Below are 20722 nucleotides of genomic sequence, written 5' to 3' on the forward strand. Positions count from 1 at the left end.
TTTCCCCTGGATTATCGCAGTAGCCTCTTACCAGGTCCCTCGGATGACATTCTTGTACCCTTTAGCAGTCAGAGTAGTCCTTGTAAAACACATGTCAGGCCATGTCACAACTGTGCTCACAGCTCCCCAAGGCTCCCGTGTCTCTTAGAGTGACAAGGTCACTATCAGGGCCTTGACCTCATCCCTCCTCCTCCCCCTCGCTCATTGCTCCAGCTGCCCCAGCCTCCAGGGTCCCCAGAACCTACTGGCTCCTCCCTCACTCCCTGGAACCTGTTCCCCCAGCTGCCCACGGGGCTCACTCCCTCAGGTCCTTTGTGTCCTTGCTCAAATGTCACTCCTCAATGACATCTTCTTCCTCCACCACTCTACCTAAAATTGCATTCCTTCCCCTCCCTCATCCTCCCCCTGCCCTCCGAGGCTTCGTTTTCTCCACTGCATCAGCCCCCATCTGACTTGCTCAGTATTTCTTGTCTCCCCTCCCGGAGTGCAGGTCCCACCAGGGCAGGCATCTTTGTTGTATCCACCGCTGAAGCCCCGCAGCCAGAGCAGTGCCTGGCACCCAGGAGGTGCACAGCGAGCACTTGTGGACTGGATGCAGAGCTGGCCCACACCCGCACAGCTCCTCAATGCCCCTGCTCTGGCTGTCACTGTCCAAGGGGTGTCCAAGAAAACAAGAGATCCAAGAGGTGGCCAAGGAAGCCCCGGGAAACAGACCCCCTGGGTAAACCTCACTGGGATTGCTGAGCCAGGCATGGGCAGCTCATGAGAGGGGAGGGCGCATCTAACAGACCTCCAGAGCTGGATGTTCCCGAAGAAAGATGCTGCAGGAGGAAGGAAGGGGCTGCCGGGCTGCCTGGCCACTCTCTCGGGCAGGAACAGCAGGGCTGGCAGGTGGGGCAGGGAGCCTGCTGGGATCACTACTACTCAAAACTGCCTCCACTGGGCCTCTGAAGCCAGTCTGGGGGCCTGGGCAGATCCACTGGAGGTCAGATAATGATTGCCAACACTCACTGGCCACTAACACTGTGCGGAACCCACACTGAATCACTCAGTCCTCCTGAGAGCCCTCTGAGGTGGGCACAATGGTCGACCCCACGTTACCACAGATGAACAGGTGAGTCCAGTCACTCGATCAAGGTGACACCAGCTAGCAGGTGGTGCAGCTGTGATTAGAACAAGCTTCTGCACTCATAGTCATGAGGCTATCCCATCTCTCATCACCAGGCAGGGGAGGGGCATCCTGTTCTGCCCCTCTCGGGAAAGATAGTGCCCAGAGGGACATAGGAGCCTGGTTAGCCAACTCAGCCCAGGGCCTTGATGACAGGCCTAGAAGATCTGGGCACAGCTTGTGACTGACATGGTAACCACCTTTGACTAACAGATCTGGGGGAAACGTGTGAATGAAAAGACTTGGTAATGCCCTGGGGCCCACGTAGATTTGCCATGGGTGCTCCCTCCCATGAAAAGGACTGCGGGCTGGTAGTGCTTGGATTTGGCATTGACGGGAGTGGCTGCAGGGACTGAGCTTGGGCAGCCAATGTGGGGGCCCTGGGGTGCAGGGCCATGGCCAGGATGCCTGTGGGCATCTGTAAACGCTTCTGTGGTTTGGAGATAACTGGGGAGGGGGCCTGTAATAGCCTCGATTTCCGGCAGCCAGACAGTATTAATGTAACCACACTTGCATGCCTTCCCAGGCTGAGAGGCCTTTAGAGGAAGCAGGCTCAAACAGGACCTTGGTGATGATGACTATGTCTTATGGATAGAAGTCCTTAAATGGGTAAATTGATTTAAACATTTAGGTGTTGACCCAACTATTATCAACCTCACTGTCAGATGATTTCTTTTGGGAAAATGGCAAGACAGCTCTTTGTATGGCTGGGCCCCTGCTCAAGGATGAGTCAGAAGGTAGGGGGTGGGGGAGGTCTGGGACCCCTACAGCCATCAAGTGAGGAGGGTGGAGTCTCGGGAGAGGTGAGCTGCTAAGTCAGAGATGTTAGCTCAGCTCAGCTCAGCTCAGCCTGAAGCTGGGACATAATCAAACCTTCACTAATAAGTGTATCACCAGTTGTTTTGCTGGGCATGGTCCCTAGAAGTCTGATGTAAGTCAAGCCAGGCCTGAGGAGGAGCCCCAAACCTGAATTTCCATCCTCTTGGCTGGTGTCTCCCTACAGGAACACAGGGCAAAAAGATCATCCCTGGCCCTTTTCATGTCACACTAGAGGACTAGCAAGGGAATCCTGCTTGATCTTTTACCGTTGATTAGGCCTGGACTCTGTAAAGTTAGAGGTTACATTACAGAAAACTGATTAAGATGCAAATGATTTCTGCCCGGTAAATAATATAAATCTTGGGGTTACAGACTTTTAAAAAGATCGCCCTATAGAATATTAACCAATTTGGTATCTAATTTAGCAAACTTCTATCAGGATTCCTTCCTCTTTTGTCCCCCTTGACTGTATATGTGTCTGGTTTTTGGCATCCCCATTGGTGGAGGAGGGTTGGGGCTCACAGGAGGCCCCAGGAGACCCTGGGCCAGAGGGTTCTCTAGTGGGGCATGGAGTGGGGCCAGATGCATCTCCAGGCCTGAGAAGTGTTGGATGTCGAGCCCACTACCTCTCTCCCTGACACCCAGTGACTTACGAAGGGGAGGGGGCTTATCCAAGGTCACCAGGTGGGTAGTGGCTCTTGCCACTACCCTAGTATTATTCTGCACTTTGGAGTTACAGCAGGTGCCTGGATCCTTCTGGGGAGGGGCTGCGGCCCCCTTCAAGTCCCGCCCAAGCGCTTATCTTGGGAACATCACCCTTGAGCATGTCTCTCCGTTTCTCCAAGGCTGACACCAACCAATCTTGGGAACATCACCCTTGAGCATGTCTCTCCGTTTCTCCAAGGCTGACACCAACCAAACCTGGAAGCTTCTCTGAGATGGGGGAAGGGCAGGGCCATGTGGGGAAGGAGATAGGTACAGGCAAACAGAGGGAGCTGGGATAATGTCAGAGGGTGGTCCAGGGGCTGAGCTCAGTGTGGATTTGGTGACCTTCTGCTCCCTAACCGAGAACCAGGGCCCACAGACACTGCGTGGAGCCGCAGCTCAGCTGTGAAGTTTATTGCTGGGACCTAGAGAGGAGCTAACTGATTATAGCTGATGGAACAGCCTCCTGAGGCGGTGTCCGGACTCCGGCGTTGGGCCTGGCCAGGGCTGAATTTTGTCCTTCTGGTCGTGGGGCTGGTCGGGCGGCATGAGGAGCAGGGCTATGCTCTGGGAGCTGGAATGCTGCAGGCAGAGGCCCAGGAGTGCGAATGAGCAATGCTGTGCAGGCGTCCCCCCTCCCCGCCTGCCACAACTGCCCACACACCTGGAACAGGGCCTGGGCTTCCTCCTGGATGGCTTTTACTTCCTCCTGGAAGACTTCCACTTCCTCCTGGATGGCCTGGGCTTCCTCCTTCAGGCTCTGATACAGCACGGTGGGCTGGGAAAAAGGTTGTAGGGCCAGAGGTGGGCAACTGACCGGGCAGGACAGCCTGGGGCCCCTCGAGCACCAGAGCTGGGCTGGCAGCAGGGAGGAGGCAAGACAAAGGAAGGGGGTCCTGGGCTGAGGGTCTCACCAGGTTTTGCAGCTTCTCCCCAAGGGCCAGGTTGTCCATCTGGGTACTGTTCAGTGACTCCCGAAGCCTAGGGTTGAAAGAGAGACCCCCGCCCAGTTCCTGTGCTCCCAGGCAGCACCCCTCCACACTTTTCCTGCACCAGCCACATGATCCTATAGCCACCTGGGATCTTTGTGTCCTTAAGAGCTCAGTCTTTTTGTCTTAGTAAAACCACAGGCAGGGAGGGAATTTTCTCCCTGAGTGACTTGTATCAGGTGCCCCAGATAGAGACCAGACCATGCTTTTTGTCTTCCTTAGCAAGAGCAGGGCAGGCTGCTTTTATGGGCTGAGCTAGAAACCCCCTGAGGTCCCCTTTGGAAGGGGGTAGTTGGCATAAGGCTAGCCATCCTTTGAGCTAGAGTTGGGGCTATGACAGGGTTCTCTGTGGTTCCAGGCCAGTGACAAGGTCGACACTGGAACCAGCCCTGCCTGAGCACTCTAGTCAGTTGTGTATGAGTGAAAGAGCTGATCACTCAGACCCATGGCCTAGGCGTCCACATGCAGTGTCACACCCCACCCCACCTCAGGACCTCTGTCGCCAGGTAGGGCTCTGACCCTGGCATTACCACAGAGCGGCAAGTGGCCATAGGAACATGCAGACCCCAGCCCCAGAGCCCGACACCCAGAGAACAGACACCCCTCCCCACAGACTGCCGCCCATCAAGTTTTTGGACGGTTAAAGGTGGGGGCCCCTGGTGGACAGCTATTGGACTGCCTGCTAACCAGGCATGTGGGCTCTGACCTGAGAACCAGGACTGGTCTCAGTAGGGGAAGCCCTCCATCCTACCTGCCCGCTGGGCTCACCTCATACAGTCATTCTGCAAATGCTTGATCTCCTTCGAGGCCCGCTGAGGGCCCCAGTCTTCCTGATCCAGGAACCGGGATTCCCGGATCTCCAAGTCCCTGGAGCAGGTGGGCAGTGAGGTTTGGACCAGGTCTACAGGCTGGATGAGGGGGGTGGGCAGAGTCAGGGGGCCCAGCCTGGAGCCCACCCCGTTTAGTACTGTCTGGGCCTCTGCTGTGCACAGCCCAGGGCTGAGTCCCGGCTCAGGTTTGAATGCTCCTGGGCATGGGGGACACCCTGTGCCTCCCTGCACCTTACACATGCATGCATTCATACACACTCACACAGCCTTACGAGTCAGAGTCTTTGGGCTCACTCAGCTCAGACGTGCTCAGGAGTGTAAGCAGGAATGTGACGGTAGGTTCTGCCTGCAGGCTCAGATTTTGCTCTGAAGAAGGTGGCTTTCCAGAGAAGGTGCCATGGTCACTGAAGTGGCATGAGGCTGCTCACCCAGGAGGCTAGATTCTCCCATGCCATCTCCCTGTTTTTCAGGGGCTCTGTCCTCTGTGTCCCCCCACCCCGTGGAGGAAGTGGTGGTAGGAAGCATGAAGGAGCCTTCTGTGCCTGCCCTTCTGGCCCTGGGCCTGGACTCCCCAGCAGCAGGAGGCTGGGCTGTGGCAGTTGGGGGTTCAGACCTCCACCCAGGCAGAAGAAGTTTCTCCAGCCCTCCTGCCTCCCCCACAGGCTGCGTTAGGAGGCCGTGGGGCTTTCTGTCACCTCTGTGCTGGGCTCCCTGGAAACCTGAGGGTCTTCAGGCTTCTGCTCCTCAACAGGTTGCTTTTCTGGCTTCACAATGGGCTTGGCGAGGGCTCTCTGTCTGCCCCTGGGAGACTGAGAGAGACAGAAGCCTGCTGGAGATCATACCCACCATTCCCCGTCTGTCCTTTCTAGCCTGGTTTTCTTGGGGCGGCCTCTAGCCTGTGGAGCCTCCGTCACCAGCTTTGTCCAGCAAACCAGGGCCTTCAAAGTTAGGGTTGCCAGATTTAGCAAATGCAATACAGAATGCCTGGTTCAGTTTGAATTTCAGATGAAAATGAATACTTTTTTTAGTGTAAGTATGTTCCATGCAATGTCTGGGGTATACTTACACTAAAAAACTACTCATTGTTCACTTGAAATTTGAATTTAACTAGCTGTCCTGTATTTGATATGGCAATCCTACCAAAACTACAAGCAAATAGTATTTTGTAAACTGAATCCTTATAAATGCAAAGTGGGGGTGGGGAGTGGGAGGACGATATTTAAAGGGATCCCATAGGAATTTGGTAAAAAGCTGGAGAATCCATCCTACGTTTGGTATAGAAATCATCTGTCAGATGGACACTGAGAAACAAAGGGTAAAGTGCCCAGTGTGCTGCTCAAGACCCTCCATTATTGACACCTTGTTTTCTAACCCACCTAATTTTCCATCACCCTTGAACAAGCCTCTGTCCAGACCAACCAGGGGCCTCACTTTCTGCCACCATCCAAACTCATCCCTACAGCCATCTCTTGGCCATGTTGTTCACTCCCCCTTCCCTCCCCCCTTGCGGCCAATCTGAATCCTGCCTACTTTTATCCACTGAGCAAGTGCCCCTCCCCCAGGACCCCATCAGAATGGTCCATAGCAGTGCCAGAGCTGGGCTGACTCTGAGGACATTTCCGTCTCTTGGAGGTGGTGTGAGATGTCCCACCAAGGCGCCTTGAAATAGCAGCTCCTCCCCAAGTCACACAAAAGCTGAAGTCAATAGACAGAATTGTCACCATTTTCATCCTCAGATTTTTCAGAACCCTGCGCATCTGCTGGCCAAGTGACCTCAGATGTGGTCCTTCTTCACACTGAGCTCCATCTGGGCCTCTGAGAAACCTGTGGGCTGTTGCAGGGCTTCTCTGTAATGTGCTCTCTGTGTTATATTGAACTTTTCTGGGCAGCCTAAAACCACACAACTCCTGTCCACATGATATAAACATCTCTGCAGAGGGGCCCGTAACCCCAGAGACTGGTTGAGCTCCAGGGTGGTGTTGCTGCTCTAAAGCAAGCAACTCTGTCCCCAGGCTTGATCTGTCCCAGGGGAAATCTGGCTGCATATAACAAGACCCACAAAACTAGCAAGAACCATGGCTCCAATGGTTTGCTTTGGAAACTGGGCCTAAAGAAATGACTCCATAGATAATAAAAAAAATTCACATGGAAGACCACAGTAGCCGATTTACACCACTAAGAAAAACTGGAAGTAGTTTAAAGGGCCCAAATATAAGACAAGGTAAAGAAACAAAAGGCCTTGGGCCAGGTCTTGAGAATGTACAGATGAACATGACCTGGTTCCTCCCAGAAGCTCCCGGGGGATGGGGCTGGCCCCAGGTTTGCGGATGAGCACAGTGAAGGGAGATGAGCTACAGCAGAGGTCTGTACAGAAGCCCCAGCCACAAGAGGAGGGAGTCACATCATGTTCTCTACCTAGGAGGTCCAGAAAGACTGCCCCAAGGATGTGCTGCTTGATCCCAAACGAGTGGGGTATCCTGGCCAGAGAAGGACGAAGGGCAATCCAGAAGAGGAAACAGTGTCAGACTTACACTGTAAGCAGAAGGAGGACAGTGCAGAAGGGCATGGTGTGCTTAGGTGTGGGGCACCTCACTGGGACACAGGGTGAGTAGGCAAAGCGCCCACGGAGGACGAGGTGTCATGGAGACCTTTGTGTTTGTCTATGTGATTGTTTGGCCATAGTTTGGAGGGTAGGTGGAAGGAGTAGACCCTAGAGGCAGGAAGCCAAGGGCCTTGGGAATGAAAGAGCGAGGCAAGCCGCAACTGCTGCCTGTGACAAGTGTCTAAATTGTGTTAGCACTGGCCAGGTGCAGTGGCTCACGCTTGTAATCCTAGCACTTGGGAGTCCGAGGCGGGTGGATTGCTCGAGGTCAGGAGTTCGAAACCAGCCTGAGCAAGAGCAAGAGCCCGTCTCTATTATAAATAGAAAGAAAATTAATTGGCCAATTAATATATATAGAAAAATTTAGCCGGGCATGGTGGCACATGCCTGTAGTCCCAGCTACTCGGGAGGCTGAGGCAGGAGGATTGCTTGAGCCCAGGAGTTTGAGATTGCTGTGAGCTAGGCTGATGCCACAGCACTCACTCTAGCCTGGGCAACAAAGCGAGACTCTGTCTCAAAATAAATAAATAAATAAATAAATTGTGTTAGCACTGCGAAGGTGTGCATGACACCCTGTCACACCACAAAAGCAGCCCTCACAGTGGTCTGTACGTGTGGAATACCAGTGCAATCCATGTAGGGATGCCAAATAAAATACAGGATGCCAGTTACATTTGAATCTCAGATAAACAATGAATTTTTTTTTTAGTACAGGTTGAGTATCCATTATCCAAAAGGCTTGGGACAAGATGTATTATGGATTTCAAATGTTTTTAGATTTTGGAATATTTGCATTATACCAGTTGAGCATCCCTAATCCGAAAATCCGGAAATCAAAATGCTCCAATGAGCATTTCTGTTGAGCGTCACATCAGCACTCAAAAAGTTTTGGAATTTGGAGCATTTTGGATTTTTGGATTGGGGATACTCAATCTATATAAGCATGTCCCAAATATTGCATGGGACATATTCAAACTAGAAAATTAATTTATATATCTGATTTAGGACATGCTTATTCTAAAAAAAATTCATTTTCCTGAGATTCCAGTTCAACTGGGTATCCTATATTTTTATTTGCTAAATCTGGCAAACCTAACGCCATGCCCATGGGTTGGTGCCTATTAGAGGGAACTGGGAGGCATGAAGTTTCATGGTTACCAGTTAGTATATGAGAAGGATGACAAGATAGATAAGACCAGTGTCCCCTGAGGTTCCGGCCAGCCAAGCACAGACAGAAGCTTAATTTTAGACTTGGACAGAAGACAGCTCAGAACCCAGGTTTGAGTCCTACTCTGCTGAGTACAGGTGGGCAGCCCAGGCACTCAAGCTTAATTTCCCAGCCTGTAAAATGGGTTTTCAGCTCCACAAATACTTACTGAGCCCTAATTTTGTTCAAGGGTCTGACTTGAATGTTGGGAAGATACAAAAATGAATTCCTCCTTTGAGGGGTTAATCTCTGGGCCAGGTACAAGGATACTAGCACCCAATTACTAGGAGCTGCTTTGCATGTGACATCAACCTTGAAAACAACGCCCAAAGCAACTGTTAGAGAGATGGAATTAGCCCCACTTTTTTTTTTTTTGAGATGGAGTCTCACTCTGTTGCCAGGGCTAGAGAGCCATGGTGTCAGCCTAGCTCACAGCAACCTCAAACTCCTGGGCTCAAGCAATCCTTCTGCCTCAGCCTCCTGAGTAGCTAGGACTACAGGCATGCACCATCATGCCCAGCTAATTTTTTATATATATTTTTAGTTGGCCAATTAATTTCTTTCTATTTATAGTAGAGACGGGGTCTCACTCTTGCTCAGGTTGATCTCGAACTCCTGAGCTCAAACGATCCGTCCGCCTCGGCCTCCCAGAGTGCTAGGATTACAGGCATGAGCCACCGCACCCGGCCTAGCCCCACTTTTAATTAGTGAAAACCAAGGCTCAAAGAGGCTAAATGACTAACAGAAGAGTCAAAGCTGGAGTCAGACTGACCCCCAAGCAGGTGGCAGTCAGAGAACTTGACAATTTGTTAGCCTCACCGTGGAAGTGCATGAGAGGAAGGCAGACTGGTCGAGGCCCAGATGTTGGGAAGACCATAGGGCCTTGGTCCAAAGCCTCATCTGAAGGGGTGGCAGGCCATGAGGGCTTAGGACCCAGGTGAGGAGGCAGGGTCTGCAGGCTGTGTGGGTAGCTGCCCTGTGCAGAGGGAGGGTGAAGTCCATTCCCCAAGGAACAGGGGCAGGTGTGAGCCATGGGGCTGGCTTCAGTCTTCACGTGCTTGCTAGTGGGACCAGAATTCATGTTGTGAGAGGCAGGGCTCATGCCTGAGGCTGCCGGCACCACGGCTCCCATCTCCACCCGTGCCTCTCCTCCAAGGCACTCAGAGGCTCTCTGAACCCCTGCCCCCAGCTCCTACTGGAGGGGCACAAGGTGCCTAGGCTGGGGGAAAACCACATCTGTTTATTCCATGACATTCCCGGACTCCAGTGGGAAAGAGACAAATAATGACTGCATCTCCAAGCTCAGGTAACTCACAACTACTGTATAAATGCATGTGCAGAACAGACAGAATAGAGCTTAAAGGTGCTATGACGGAAGTCTGGGTGGGGTTCAGAGAGTTAGGGCATGGTCAGTTCTCCCTGAAGATAGCTATTTATTGTTCATTGAGCATTTGCTATGCACTAAGCACTTTCCTTGTATTATTTCATCTCACTCTCACCAAAACACCCTGAGGTAGGTATTATTATAATTGTTGTGCCCATTTTATGGATAAGGAAACTGAGGCACAGAGGCTAATCAACTTGCCTGGGGTCACACAGCTAGAAACTGGCAGTTCCAGGATTCAAACCCCATCGGACTCCAGAACCCGTGCTCTCATCCATTATGCTACTACTGTAGAGGGGGCCAGCGGGGAGCAGGGATGACGCTGGAGCCAGGTGCAGGACTCCCCAAGTGGGGCAGGGGCAGAGAAGGGCGTGGGAGGCAGAGAGCAGTCTGAACCGAGGCTGGAGGTGTGGACCTGTAGCAGCTGGGGGCCTGCGGGGAGTCTGTATGCGTTGAAACGGGAGGCTTGGGAACCAGCCTTGCCCTGGGGTCCTCGTGAGCCCTTCTAAGGTGTCTGGATCCCCCAGACCAGGGGATGGGTTGTGGGTTGCAAACAACAGAAAACAATGGTGGCTAATTTGAGCAAAAAGGAGTTTATTGGGAGGATGCAAGGGAGTCACAGAACTCAAGGGAAGAAGAGACTCAAAGGGCAGGAACCGCTGGAACTGCAGTGGGCCTTGTGCACTCCCTACAATGCGGTGCTGTCGCCTCCATGAATCCTCAGGTGTCTCTCTTCATGTCCTCCTCCAGGTGGGGAATCTGATCAGCTTAGGTGAGGTGCCCAGGTCCTGGGTGCTGGGTCCGGGGAGGAAGTGTCAGGCCTGTTCAGTCCCACAGAGGCGAGCAGGCCCTGCAGACAGCCGGTTGTGGGGCCTCGCAAACACCCGTCACATCAGCGCATGGACGATGGCCAGTCAGCAAAGGGTTTTGTTTTGTATTGTAGTGAAATATGTAACATAAGATGTACCATTTTAATGATCTTAAGTCCACAGTTCAGTGGCATTAAGTACATTCACATTGCTATGCAGCCATCACCACGACCTTTCTCCAGTACTTCATCTTCCTCGCCAGAGACCTGCGCCACTGCACACCAACCCCACCCCCTCTCCCTAGCCCGACAACCACCGTTCTACTCTCTATGAATTCGACTATTTTAGGTGCCTCGTATGAATGGACCCATATGTTGTTTGTCCTTTTGTGTCTGGCTCTTTTCATGCAGCATGTCTTCAAGGTTGTAGCAAGTGTCAAAATTTCATTCCTTTCTTTCTGTTTTTAAAAAAGATAGGGTCTTGCTCTGTTGTCCAGTGGTGCAATCATAGCTCACTCCAACCTCAAACTCCTGGGCTCAAGGGATCCTTTCGTCTCAGCATCCAGAGTAGCTGGGGCTACAGGTGTGTGCCATCATGCCTGGCTAACTTTTCAATTTTTTGTAGAGACACGGTCTTGTTTACCATGTTGACCGGGTTGTTCATTCCTTTTAAAGACCCAGGGATATTCCACTGCGTGAACATACTACATTTTATCCATTTATCCACTGATGGACTTTTGTGTTGCTTCCACCTTTTGGTTGCTATTAAATAATAGCCTATGAACTATGAACACAGGTGTACAAATATCTATTGCAATCCCTATTTTCAATTCTTTTGGGTCTTACATGAAGAAGTGGAATTATACTAAAAGATTTTTTTTTTTTTTTTTTTTTGAGACAGTCTTACTCTGTTGCCTGGCTAGAGTGCCGTGGCGTCAGCCTAGCTCACAGCAACCTCAAACTACTGGGCTCAGGTGATCCTCCTGCCTCAGCCTCCTGAATAGCTGGGACTACAGGCACATGCCACCATGCCCAGCTAATTTTTTCTATTTTTAGTTGTTTGGCTAATTTCTATTTATAGTGGAGACAGGGTCTCACTCTTGCTCAGGCTGGTCTCAAACTCCTGAGCTCAAGCAATCCTCCCGCCTTGGCCTCCCAAAGTGCTAGGATGACAGGCATGAGCCACCACGCCCGGCCTATACTAAAAGATTTTAAGGAAGGGAGAAACAGGATCATATTTTGTGTCTTAAGAAATTCATCCTGGCTGCAGTATGGATAGTTTGGAGACATGAGCAGATAAAAGGAAGATCCACTAGGAGGCTAGTGCACTGGTCCAGTGGCTGTGTGGGTGGAGGGGTGCTAAGCAGGTTGGGGCTGGCCAAATAGGGTAGGTGAAGGAGGACAGAGCTGCAGCTGACCCTAGGTTCCTGGCTTGTGTGACTGGGTCAGCTGGCGGTGACACTAATGGCATAGAGAGCACAGGAGCAGGCAAGCTGTTGGATAGTAGTTTGAGATGACTTTTGAGTTGAGATACAGTTCTCCAAGGCAGTTTTAGGTACTGATTTGTAGCTCAGGGCAGAGTTTTGGGTTGTAAGTAAAGACTGACAAGTCTTGAGCAAGAAAGCAGCCCAGTGAGCCTGAGGTCATCAGCAAATGCAAGCAGATTGGAAGGAGGGTCCAGCACTGAACTCGGGTGTCATGACATTTCAGGGGAAGCCAAGAAAAAGGAGCCAGCAGTGTCAGAGCCCCAAGGAGGGTGGCCCCAGCCCAGGCAGCTGAGGCCTGAGTCTGGTGCACTGGGCATTAAGAGATCAATGGTTACCTCTGTGGAGCAGTCAATGGAATGATAAGGGCACCAGGAATAAATTAAAAGGGAGCAAATGGCAACTTGAGAATGTTCTTTCAAGGAGCTTAACCTTAAAAGAAGAGAGCAATGGTAGTAGCTAACAACATATGCTGGTCAAAACTTTTGATTGTTTTCAATGATAAAATGAACATAAAGCATTTAGGACTTGGAGGAAAAAGGGGAGCAAGGTCTCAGATATGAGAGATTTGATCAAAAGCCAGTGAAAAAGTTGGCTTTGAGAAGGGCCCATCTCCTCTGGTGGGGATGGGGGTGAAAGTGGATAGGTCTGGGGAGAATTTAATGGCCTTGACTTGTTCAGACTAGGAGGCAAGGATGAGATGGAAAGAGGCTGGTTTATGCCCCCTGCATGCATGTTCCTAGGCTTCACCTCAGACCAAGTGGAAGAATTTCCAGAAATAAGCATCTCTGGCAAGCTCCTCAGGGGGTCCTGTAGCAGCCACCATTGTACAGCATCCAGTCTGGGCTCAAAGGAGCCTGAAAGGGAAGTGGGAAGAAGGGCCGGACTTGGGAAGGCGTTTGGTGTCCAGGCATCTGCCCTGGGCACTGGGGGAACTCTCAATAGCCTCACCTCGAGGCTTCCACTTCAGGCAGCCCTGCCTTGGAGGGAGCAGATGGGTGACTGGACAGAAATAGATGTTGTGGGGGCAGTGATCTACCACAGGGCAACTAGAATGAGGCCAGGCTGGCAGCCCCTGGACAAAGGGACAACCCTGGTGACAGCACAAAGAAGGCTTGGCATGTTGGGCCTCATACCCTCAGCTCTGCCTTTGGTCCAATAAAAGAAACACAGTCTATAAATAGGCAGAAACTCTTTAATCAGGATTTTAAAAAAAAATTTTAAATGAAATCCTAATTTTTCCTTAAACTGCACATTCTTAGTTCCCCAGGGAGAGAACAGTTTGCTGTGGTGATATCAACTTAGCATCATCTGGCTAGTTCTGATTCCGTAGGACTGACACATTTCAGAGTTCCGCCCTGCCAGCAAGTGAGGGTAAGAGTTCAGGTGTGGTCCAGCTCAAGGACATCTGGGTGTACCCTGGCAAGGCAGCTTCCTTGCAGGGTCTGATAAAGCACGAAGCATCGAGCAGATAGCTTTGCAGGTTTCATGAGAGCCCACCAGGCCTGCACCATTTCATCCCAGTGCCTTGACCCGGCGCTCAGTTTTTCCCCCAGCTCCTCGGCACTCCTCTGAGTCTGTCTCCATGAACTTGACATCCAAAGGTGCAACAGCCTGGAGTATGATGGGATTGTGGGGGGCAGGGCAGCCTTTGAAACCACACCTTTTACCAGTATTGAGAGCAGGAAAAGGTGGAGAAAATTCCCCATAGGCAATGGGATGCATCTCTCACCCTTCAACTCCTAGCACCTCCCTCAAGCAGTGTTCTCAGAGTGCGAGCACAATAAGGAGACCAAATATTAAAATTGCTATCAATTCCTGCTGCTTTCTAGTATGTGAGAAAAGCTTCTTAGAACTTTACAAGTGTAGTTTTAAAATGCAAGTAGGACTAGGACCCTTCAACTCATAATTTTTTCCTCTAGGGCCTAGTAGACTCTGTGTACCTTATTTTGTAAGAAATGGGTGTGAGTGACAAGATGGGGTACCTTCTGCCCCTGTAGCAGAGTGGCAAGCCGCCAGAGTGGCTGGGCCCTGTGCAGGTGGCCACCCCAGAAGCGTGAACCTCAGGAGCCCACAGCACTTGGTGGCCCATCCTGAAATGTACCCTTTTTGCATCAAGCAGCCCGAGCTCCATTAGCCTGGCATTTACCAAACATCCCAACAGAACACAGAACTATAACACAGCTTCTATGTAGTAAACACTTGTAGCCTGAGACCCAACTAAGGCTTCCCTCCCTCCTTCAAAACTTAGATTTTACAGGTTGAATGCGCAGCTTCTTCCTCAAACATGGAACCGTCCCCAGCCCATGAATGTTCTCCTGGACCATCTACAGAATCTATAAGGAAACCCACAGAACCCAAAGCCTCTTTACATGGATGGGCTGGTGGCTGGGACCCAACACCAACAGAAGGCAACTCAGGAGGGAGAGCCTGAGGCTGCCTCTGCCCCGGGGCCTGTTTCTGTTGGGGCTGTCTCAGAGCAGCCACCCTTCCCGAGGCAGAGGTGCCCTCTCACCTCCATTCCTCATCTTTTTAACCTATTCTGGCTGGGCCAGTGGTTCTTCTCCCCAGTCTGTGGCCCAACTGGAAACTGGCTGCACTACCTTGGGGAGGTAGGAAGGAGAGGATGACTAGAGACAGGACACCAGTGAGTGGCCCGGCGGCCCCGTTTCCTCAAATAGAGATGGCTGCCAGCGCTGCACAAACCCTCAGAGGTGGCCAGGCCTCACATGCAGCAACGGCACACGCACAGGTAACAAGGCTGGAGGAGGGGAATTCCAAGTATGCTCTCCATGGGGGGGGAGGGCTATATACAAGGAGAGAGGAGTCTGGCCAGGTGCACCCCACCGCATCTCATTCAACCAGGAGATCAAACTGCTCAGCAGCTTCAAACTCGGCATTCATGGCCGCGGCCCACTCATCCAGCTCTGATTTCTGGGGGAAGAGAAATGGGAGGCAGGTGAGTGAAGAGGGGGGACACGGTGGCCGGAGCATCTCACCCACACCCTGTAGGTGCTACCTAGCCCCCAAAAGTGCCAGAGCTGCACCCCTGCCCCTCACTCACCAGGATCTCGGGCACCTTCTTCTTTCGTTTCTGTTTCACTACTGGAGGCGAGATTCCAGGAAGGGTCGTGTCTGGGGCCCAAGGCTTCGCTGGGACCCTGGTGAGCTCGGTTGACTTTGAATATACCACAGGCGAGACTCCCAACAAATCTTCTGCCCCTAGCAGCCTCTCAAAGCCAAAGCAGGAGCGACGGCCCGGGGTGGAGGTGGAGGCAGAGGCAGAGGCCAGGGTCTCTAGCCGACTGTAGGATCGCCTGACTTTCTTAGACATTTCCACATCCCTGGCATCTAGGCTTCCTTCACTAGAGTTGGACTCAGCACTCAGGCTGTGCACAGGAGTGGTGGCTGGGGTGCCTGGGACACTATGGATCTTGAAAAGGTCCTCTTTAGTAGGCTCCCTGTTAGGAGGGTTGTTTTCTTTCTCCAAGAAAAAAGAAATCTGCAACATGACACAAGAATGACTTTCTGTTACTTAGCAGGAATACTTGCTTCCACAAAAGCCCCAGATTTAGGGTGGAAAAGACAGACCCATAGGACGAACACTTTAAAAGAAAAGAGACAAATCAGCCCATGAAAGAGATGTGCGGAAGAGGAAAAAACAATCTTGTCATTGCTTCTGAGGAGTCTACTTTTGTGACACAAAAAGACTTGCCAGCTGGGCGCGGTGGCTCACGCCTGTAATCCTAACACTCTGGGAGGCTGAGGCAGGCGGATTGCTTAAGGTCAGGAGTTCGAAACCAGCCTGAGCAAGAGCGAGACCCAGTCTCTACTATAAATAGAAAGAAATTAATTGGTCAACTAATATATACAGAAAAAAATTTAGCCGGGCATGGTGGCGCATGCCTGTAGTCCCAGCTACTCAGGAGGCTGAGGCAGGAGGATCGCTTGAGCCCAGGAGTATAAGGTTGCTGTGAGCTAGGCTGACGCCACGGCACTCACTCTAGCCTGGGCAACAGAGCAAGACTCTGTCTCAAAAAAAAAAAAAAAAAAAAAAAAAAAAAAAAAAAAAAAAAAAAAAAAAAAAAAAAGAAGACTTGCCATCATCTGCTGGTGCTGTCAGCTATTTCCAAAATGTGCCCAGTACCCAGTCGCCTCTGACTGATGTGAGCCCCTACTATGCATTTTCTAGAACAGCTCGGTGACCTCTGGATTGATCTCCCTGCTTCCACCCTTGCACTCTACAGTCTGTCTGCCGTGCAGCTGATGAGGATTGTTCTAAGACATCCAGTCAATAAGTACTTATTGGCACTTGTCCTGTACCAGGCACTGGGAGTACAGCTGGGAATAAAGCAGAGAAAACCCCTGCTGACATGGAGCTTCCATTCCGTGGGAAACAGACAATAAGGAATCATGTATTAGGTTAGAGGTATGAGGTGCTACAGAAAAAAAACAGAACAGGATAGAGTATTGGGGTTGGGTTAGAATTTTAAGTAGGTGAAGGACAACGTTGGCCTCACTCAGATGACATTCAAACTACAACTTGAAGGAGGTGAGGGAGTCGACATCTGGAGGAAAAGAGTTCTAGGCAGCAGGAACAGAAGGTGCAAAAGCCCTGAGGCTGAAACATGCCTGTCAGGGTCAAGGAAGGAGGAAGCCAGCGTGGCCAAAGTGAAAGGAAGTAAGGTGAGAGGAACTGAAGATGATGTTCAAACAGTAATGGGTGGCATTACAGGGCATTCTACAGGCCAGTGACAGGGCTTTTTGCTGAGAGACCAAGAGAGCCACAGCAAGCCTTTGCCGGGGAAAGGCACAATCTGACATGTGCATTAGAGGCTCACACACTGTTCCTCATGATTCCACTCTCAGTTCACATGCTGCTTCCTCAGGGAGGCCATCACCTACCAGCCCCTCCTCACCTTTGCTAGCTACTCTGTCACATGACCTTTCATTTTCTGCATAGCACCACTGCTGTCTGATTTTGGCTGGTTCCCTGGTTGACTGTTACCCCAACTAGGATGTGAGCTCACAAGAGCAGGGATCTTAGGCTGGGTGCAGTGGCGTACCCCTATAATCCTAGCACTGTGGGAGGCCAAGGCAGGAGGATGGCTCAAGGTCAGGATTTCGAAACCAGCCTGAGCAAGAGCGAGACTCCGCCTCTACTAAAAATAGAAAGAAATTAATTGGCCAACTAAAAACATACACAAAAAATTAGCCGGGCATAGTGGCACATGCCTGTAGTCCCAGCTACTCAGGAGGCTGAGGCAGAAGGATTGATTACTTGAGCCCAGGAGTTTGAGGTTGCAGTGAGCTAGGCTCATGCCACAGCCACTCTAGCCAGGGCAACAGAGTGAGATTCTGTTTCAAAAAAAAAGCAGGGATCTTCATCTGGACGGCCAACCTTATCTATGCCCAGTACCTACAGCAGAGCCCTACACATCACAGGTGCTCAGTAAGTATTCACTGGGCGAGGGAGGGAATGGGCAATATACGTAACCTTAACATTTGTACCCCCATAATATGCTGAAATAAAAAAAAAAAAAAAGTAAGTATCCACTGAATTAATGCACATGGAACTTGGCACTGAGTTTTCTGGTGGACAAGACAAGAGGGGAAATTGGGCAAATTCAATGACTCTTGTGGTCTAATGTAAGGAAGTACATCAGTTATCAAGAGAGATGTTTCCTGGCTATAAGCTCTGGAGAGTCTTCCCCTTGGGTCTTAGGAAAAGGGATGCTGAATGGAATGGGGGTCACTCCTGACTACTTCCTCATCCCCTTACAGTCAAGCAGTCACCCGGGTCCTTGAAGCTTTATCCTGCTCACTGTTTCACCAATCTATCAGTTAACCAACAAGAATGAGTGGCCATCCTGGAGAGGCAGCAATCCCTGCCCTCAAAGCACTTATGTTCTTAGAGGGGAGAGAAAGTCAACATACAAGCAAACACTATCAGATATTGGTAAGGCCTAAGGAGAATTACACAGAGAATGTGCCAGTGATAGGGTAAGAGTGGTCAGGGAAGGCCTCTGGAAGGAGGTTCTCTCTGAGCTTAGTCCTGTGTAATAGGACAGTCATGTGGAGGGGACTGTCCCTCCAGGGAAGAGCGGCGCCACCCTGCCATTACCTTAGTTCAGGTGCACAGACACACCACACTACTGTTCCCCAAACCTCATGATTTTTCTTTGGACTATAGATCTCTGCACCTGGCTTCCTTTACCTGGAACACCTCTGCATGTCTTTAAAGACTCAGTTTCTGGTTTTTTTTTTGTTAGACAGAGTCTCACTTTGTCGCCCTGGGTAGAGTGCAATGGTGCCATTGTAGCTCACTGCAACCTCAAACTCCTGGACTCATGCAATCCTCCTGCCTCAGCCTCCCAGGTAGCTAGGACTACAGGCACGTGCCACCGCATCCAGCTAATTTTTTCTATTTTTAGTAGAGACAGGGACTCACTCTCGCTCTCACTCTTGCTCAGATTGGTGTCAAATTCCCGATCTAAGAGCGATCTTCCTGCCTCACCTCCCAGAGTGATAGGATTATAGGCATGAGCCACTGTGCCTGGCATAAAGACTCAGTTTATTTATTTGTTATTATCTTTATTTTTATTTTATTTATTTATTTATTTTTGAGACAGAGTCTCACTCTGTTGCCCGGGTTAGAGTGCCATGGCATCAGCCTGGCTCACAGCAACCTCCAACTCCTGGGCTCAAGCGATCCTTTTGCCTCAGCCTCCCGAGTAGCTGGGACTACAGGCATGCGCCACCATGCCCAGCTAATTTTTTCTGTATATTTTTAGTTGGCCAATTAATTTCTTTCTATTTTTAGTAAAGATGGGGTCTCACTCTTGCTCAGGCTGGTTTCGAAATCCTGACCTTGAGCAATCCTCCTGCCTCGGCCTCCCAGAGAGCTAGGATTACAGGCGTGAGCCACTGTGCCTGGCCCCTATTTTTTTTTATTTATTATTTTTTGTTTTTAAAAAACTGTTTATTTATTTATTTACTTTTCTCTTTTTTTTTGTCAAGAACATGTGTAGAAATAAAGACTCAGTTTAAATGTTTCCTCTTCAGTGAAACATTCCCTGAGTTAGGTGCCATAATATCATCTAGTATTCCTCATTGCAGCACCCAGTACATTATGTTGTAATCACTTGCTCATTTGTTTTTCTCCTCACTTGACTCTAAACCCCATCAGCTCTTCAAAGTTAGCATTTCTCATTCATTACATCTTCAGATTTTCTGTTAATGAAACATCCTTGATAATAACCTCTGCTAAAACTATAAAAAATGTCATACTACCTGTCTTATCTTAGAACCACCATAAAAACCATGACAAAATGGATTAGAAAGAAGACAGAGTGCCTGTAGTTAGGACACAGCTCAGCTTTTAAGGGAAGCTCTAAGGAGAATGGCAGAATATACAAGGTATAAAGAGCTAAATGCATTAAAACTGCAGGGAGCAATCAAGACTGGCAGTACATGCAGATGTTTCACACTGCAAAACAGCTTCCCAGGCAGATGTGAGCACTGCCAGCTCTAGAGTTAACTAGACCACTCAACCTAATTCCAGTGAACTAAGTAGATGAAAGTGAACTCACCCTTGGGCTCCTGTGAGACGACTGGCCAGCTGGGACCTGTGGGGACAATACCAGTTGATCACATAGCTAGCTCCTAGTTTCGCCCCCCTACCACAACTTCCCTACCCACCTTAGCCCTTACCTCTACAGCATGGGCCACAATCTTCTTCAAGACGATGGGCTTTCTGACTGGAGCCGCCTGGGGTGCCTGGAGAAGAGGAGTTAACATGAGCTCTACATTAGCCCAGGGACCTCTAGGGAAGGAACTGAGAAACCTGGAGCTCACCTTCGGCCAGATTTCAGGGAGTATGCTCGGGAGATCAGAGCCTGATTTCCGCTGGGATCTCCGCAAAGAATTAGAAGGAGATGGGGTTCTGAGCCCTGGAAAGAGAAAATAGTTAAGAGGTAGAAGTAGGCCGGGCGCGGTGGCTCACGCTTGTAATCCTAGCACTCTGGGAGGCCGAGGCGGGCGGATTGCTCAAGGTCAGGAGTTCAAAACCAGCCTGAGCGAGACCCCGTCTCTACTATAAAAATAGAAAGAAATTAATTAGCCATCTAATATATATATATATAAAAAATTAGCCGGGCATGGTGGCTCGTGCCTGTAGTCCCAGCAACTCGGGAGGCTGAGGCAGTAGGATTGCTTAAAAAGCCCAGGAGTTTGAGGTTGCTGTGAGCTAGGCTGACGCCACGGCACTCACTCTAGCCTAGGCAAGAAAGCGAGACTCTGTCTCAAAAAAAAAAAAAAAAAAAAAAAAAAAAGAGGTAGAAGTAGAATCTAGGCCCTTGAACCTAGAAAACAGGTTCTAGAGAGAGCGAGAAACTTCCCAAACATGCCCTTTAGGGGCGCCTCCTCCGGCGGTGGCAGGGGCGAAGGGGAGGGACATTCTTCACAGTACTGCGTCCCCCAAACGGCTCGGCCCCATCTCTCCCGCGCGCATCTGCTCACCGGAGCGCTGAGCGGCACCCCCGGACCGCGTTCGCCTCCCAGACATAATTAGTCCCGGTCTCGACCTCCTCCTGCACGGCCGGCCCGGGTACCAACCAACCCCGAGGGCTGCCTGCCCCAGGAAACGTTCGAATTACCCGCTCTGCAGGGGAGGAAGCGGAAGTGACGTAGGCTGGGGGCCGCCTCGTCGGATTACCACCCCGCCC

General features: G+C 50.6%; 1 protein-coding gene across 2 annotated transcripts; it reads right to left on the reverse strand.

Annotated features, from left to right (window-relative positions):
• Nucleotides 1-3091: 3091 nt before the first annotated feature.
• CDCA5 (cell division cycle associated 5) lies at nt 3092-20677 on the reverse strand. Of its 2 annotated transcripts, XM_012778033.2 has the most exons (11): nt 20517-20677; nt 19854-19948; nt 19710-19775; nt 19589-19624; nt 15061-15498; nt 5207-5320; nt 4784-4890; nt 4450-4548; nt 3607-3673; nt 3357-3470; nt 3092-3274 (listed from the first exon to the last, which is right to left on the reverse strand). In XM_012778033.2, the coding sequence occupies exons 1-11, from the start codon at nt 20560-20562 to the stop codon at nt 3137-3139; spliced, it is 1320 nt and encodes a 439-aa protein (XP_012633487.1). In that variant the 5' UTR covers nt 20563-20677; the 3' UTR covers nt 3092-3136. The 2 variants fall into 2 exon arrangements, with proteins under 2 accessions (XP_012633487.1, XP_012633490.1); XM_012778036.3 differs by lacking the exons at nt 3092-3274; nt 3357-3470; nt 3607-3673; ... (1 more) ...; nt 4784-4890; nt 5207-5320 and adding an exon at nt 14833-14930.
• Between the last annotated feature and the right edge of the window lie 45 nt (nt 20678-20722).

This window comes from Microcebus murinus, chromosome 4 (assembly GCF_040939455.1).
Source record: "Microcebus murinus isolate Inina chromosome 4, M.murinus_Inina_mat1.0, whole genome shotgun sequence".
NCBI lineage: Eukaryota > Metazoa > Chordata > Mammalia > Primates > Cheirogaleidae > Microcebus > Microcebus murinus.

What these genes read in the sequence shown, in the direction of transcription:
- CDCA5 (XM_012778033.2), bottom strand. Translation starts at nt 20,562, where the DNA reads ATGTCTGGGAGGCGAACGCGGTCCGGGGGTGCCGCTCAGCGCTCCG. An exon ending in CGTCTCACAGGAGCCCAAGG is followed by an intron (nt 15,499 to 19,588) that starts GTGAGTTCACTT and finishes GTCATGTTGCAG; the next exon opens with ATTTCTTTTTTCTTGGAGAA. An exon ending in AAGCCCAGGCCCTGTTCCAG is followed by an intron (nt 3,275 to 3,356) that starts GTGTGTGGGCAG and finishes CTCTGCCTGCAG; the next exon opens with CATTCCAGCTCCCAGAGCAT.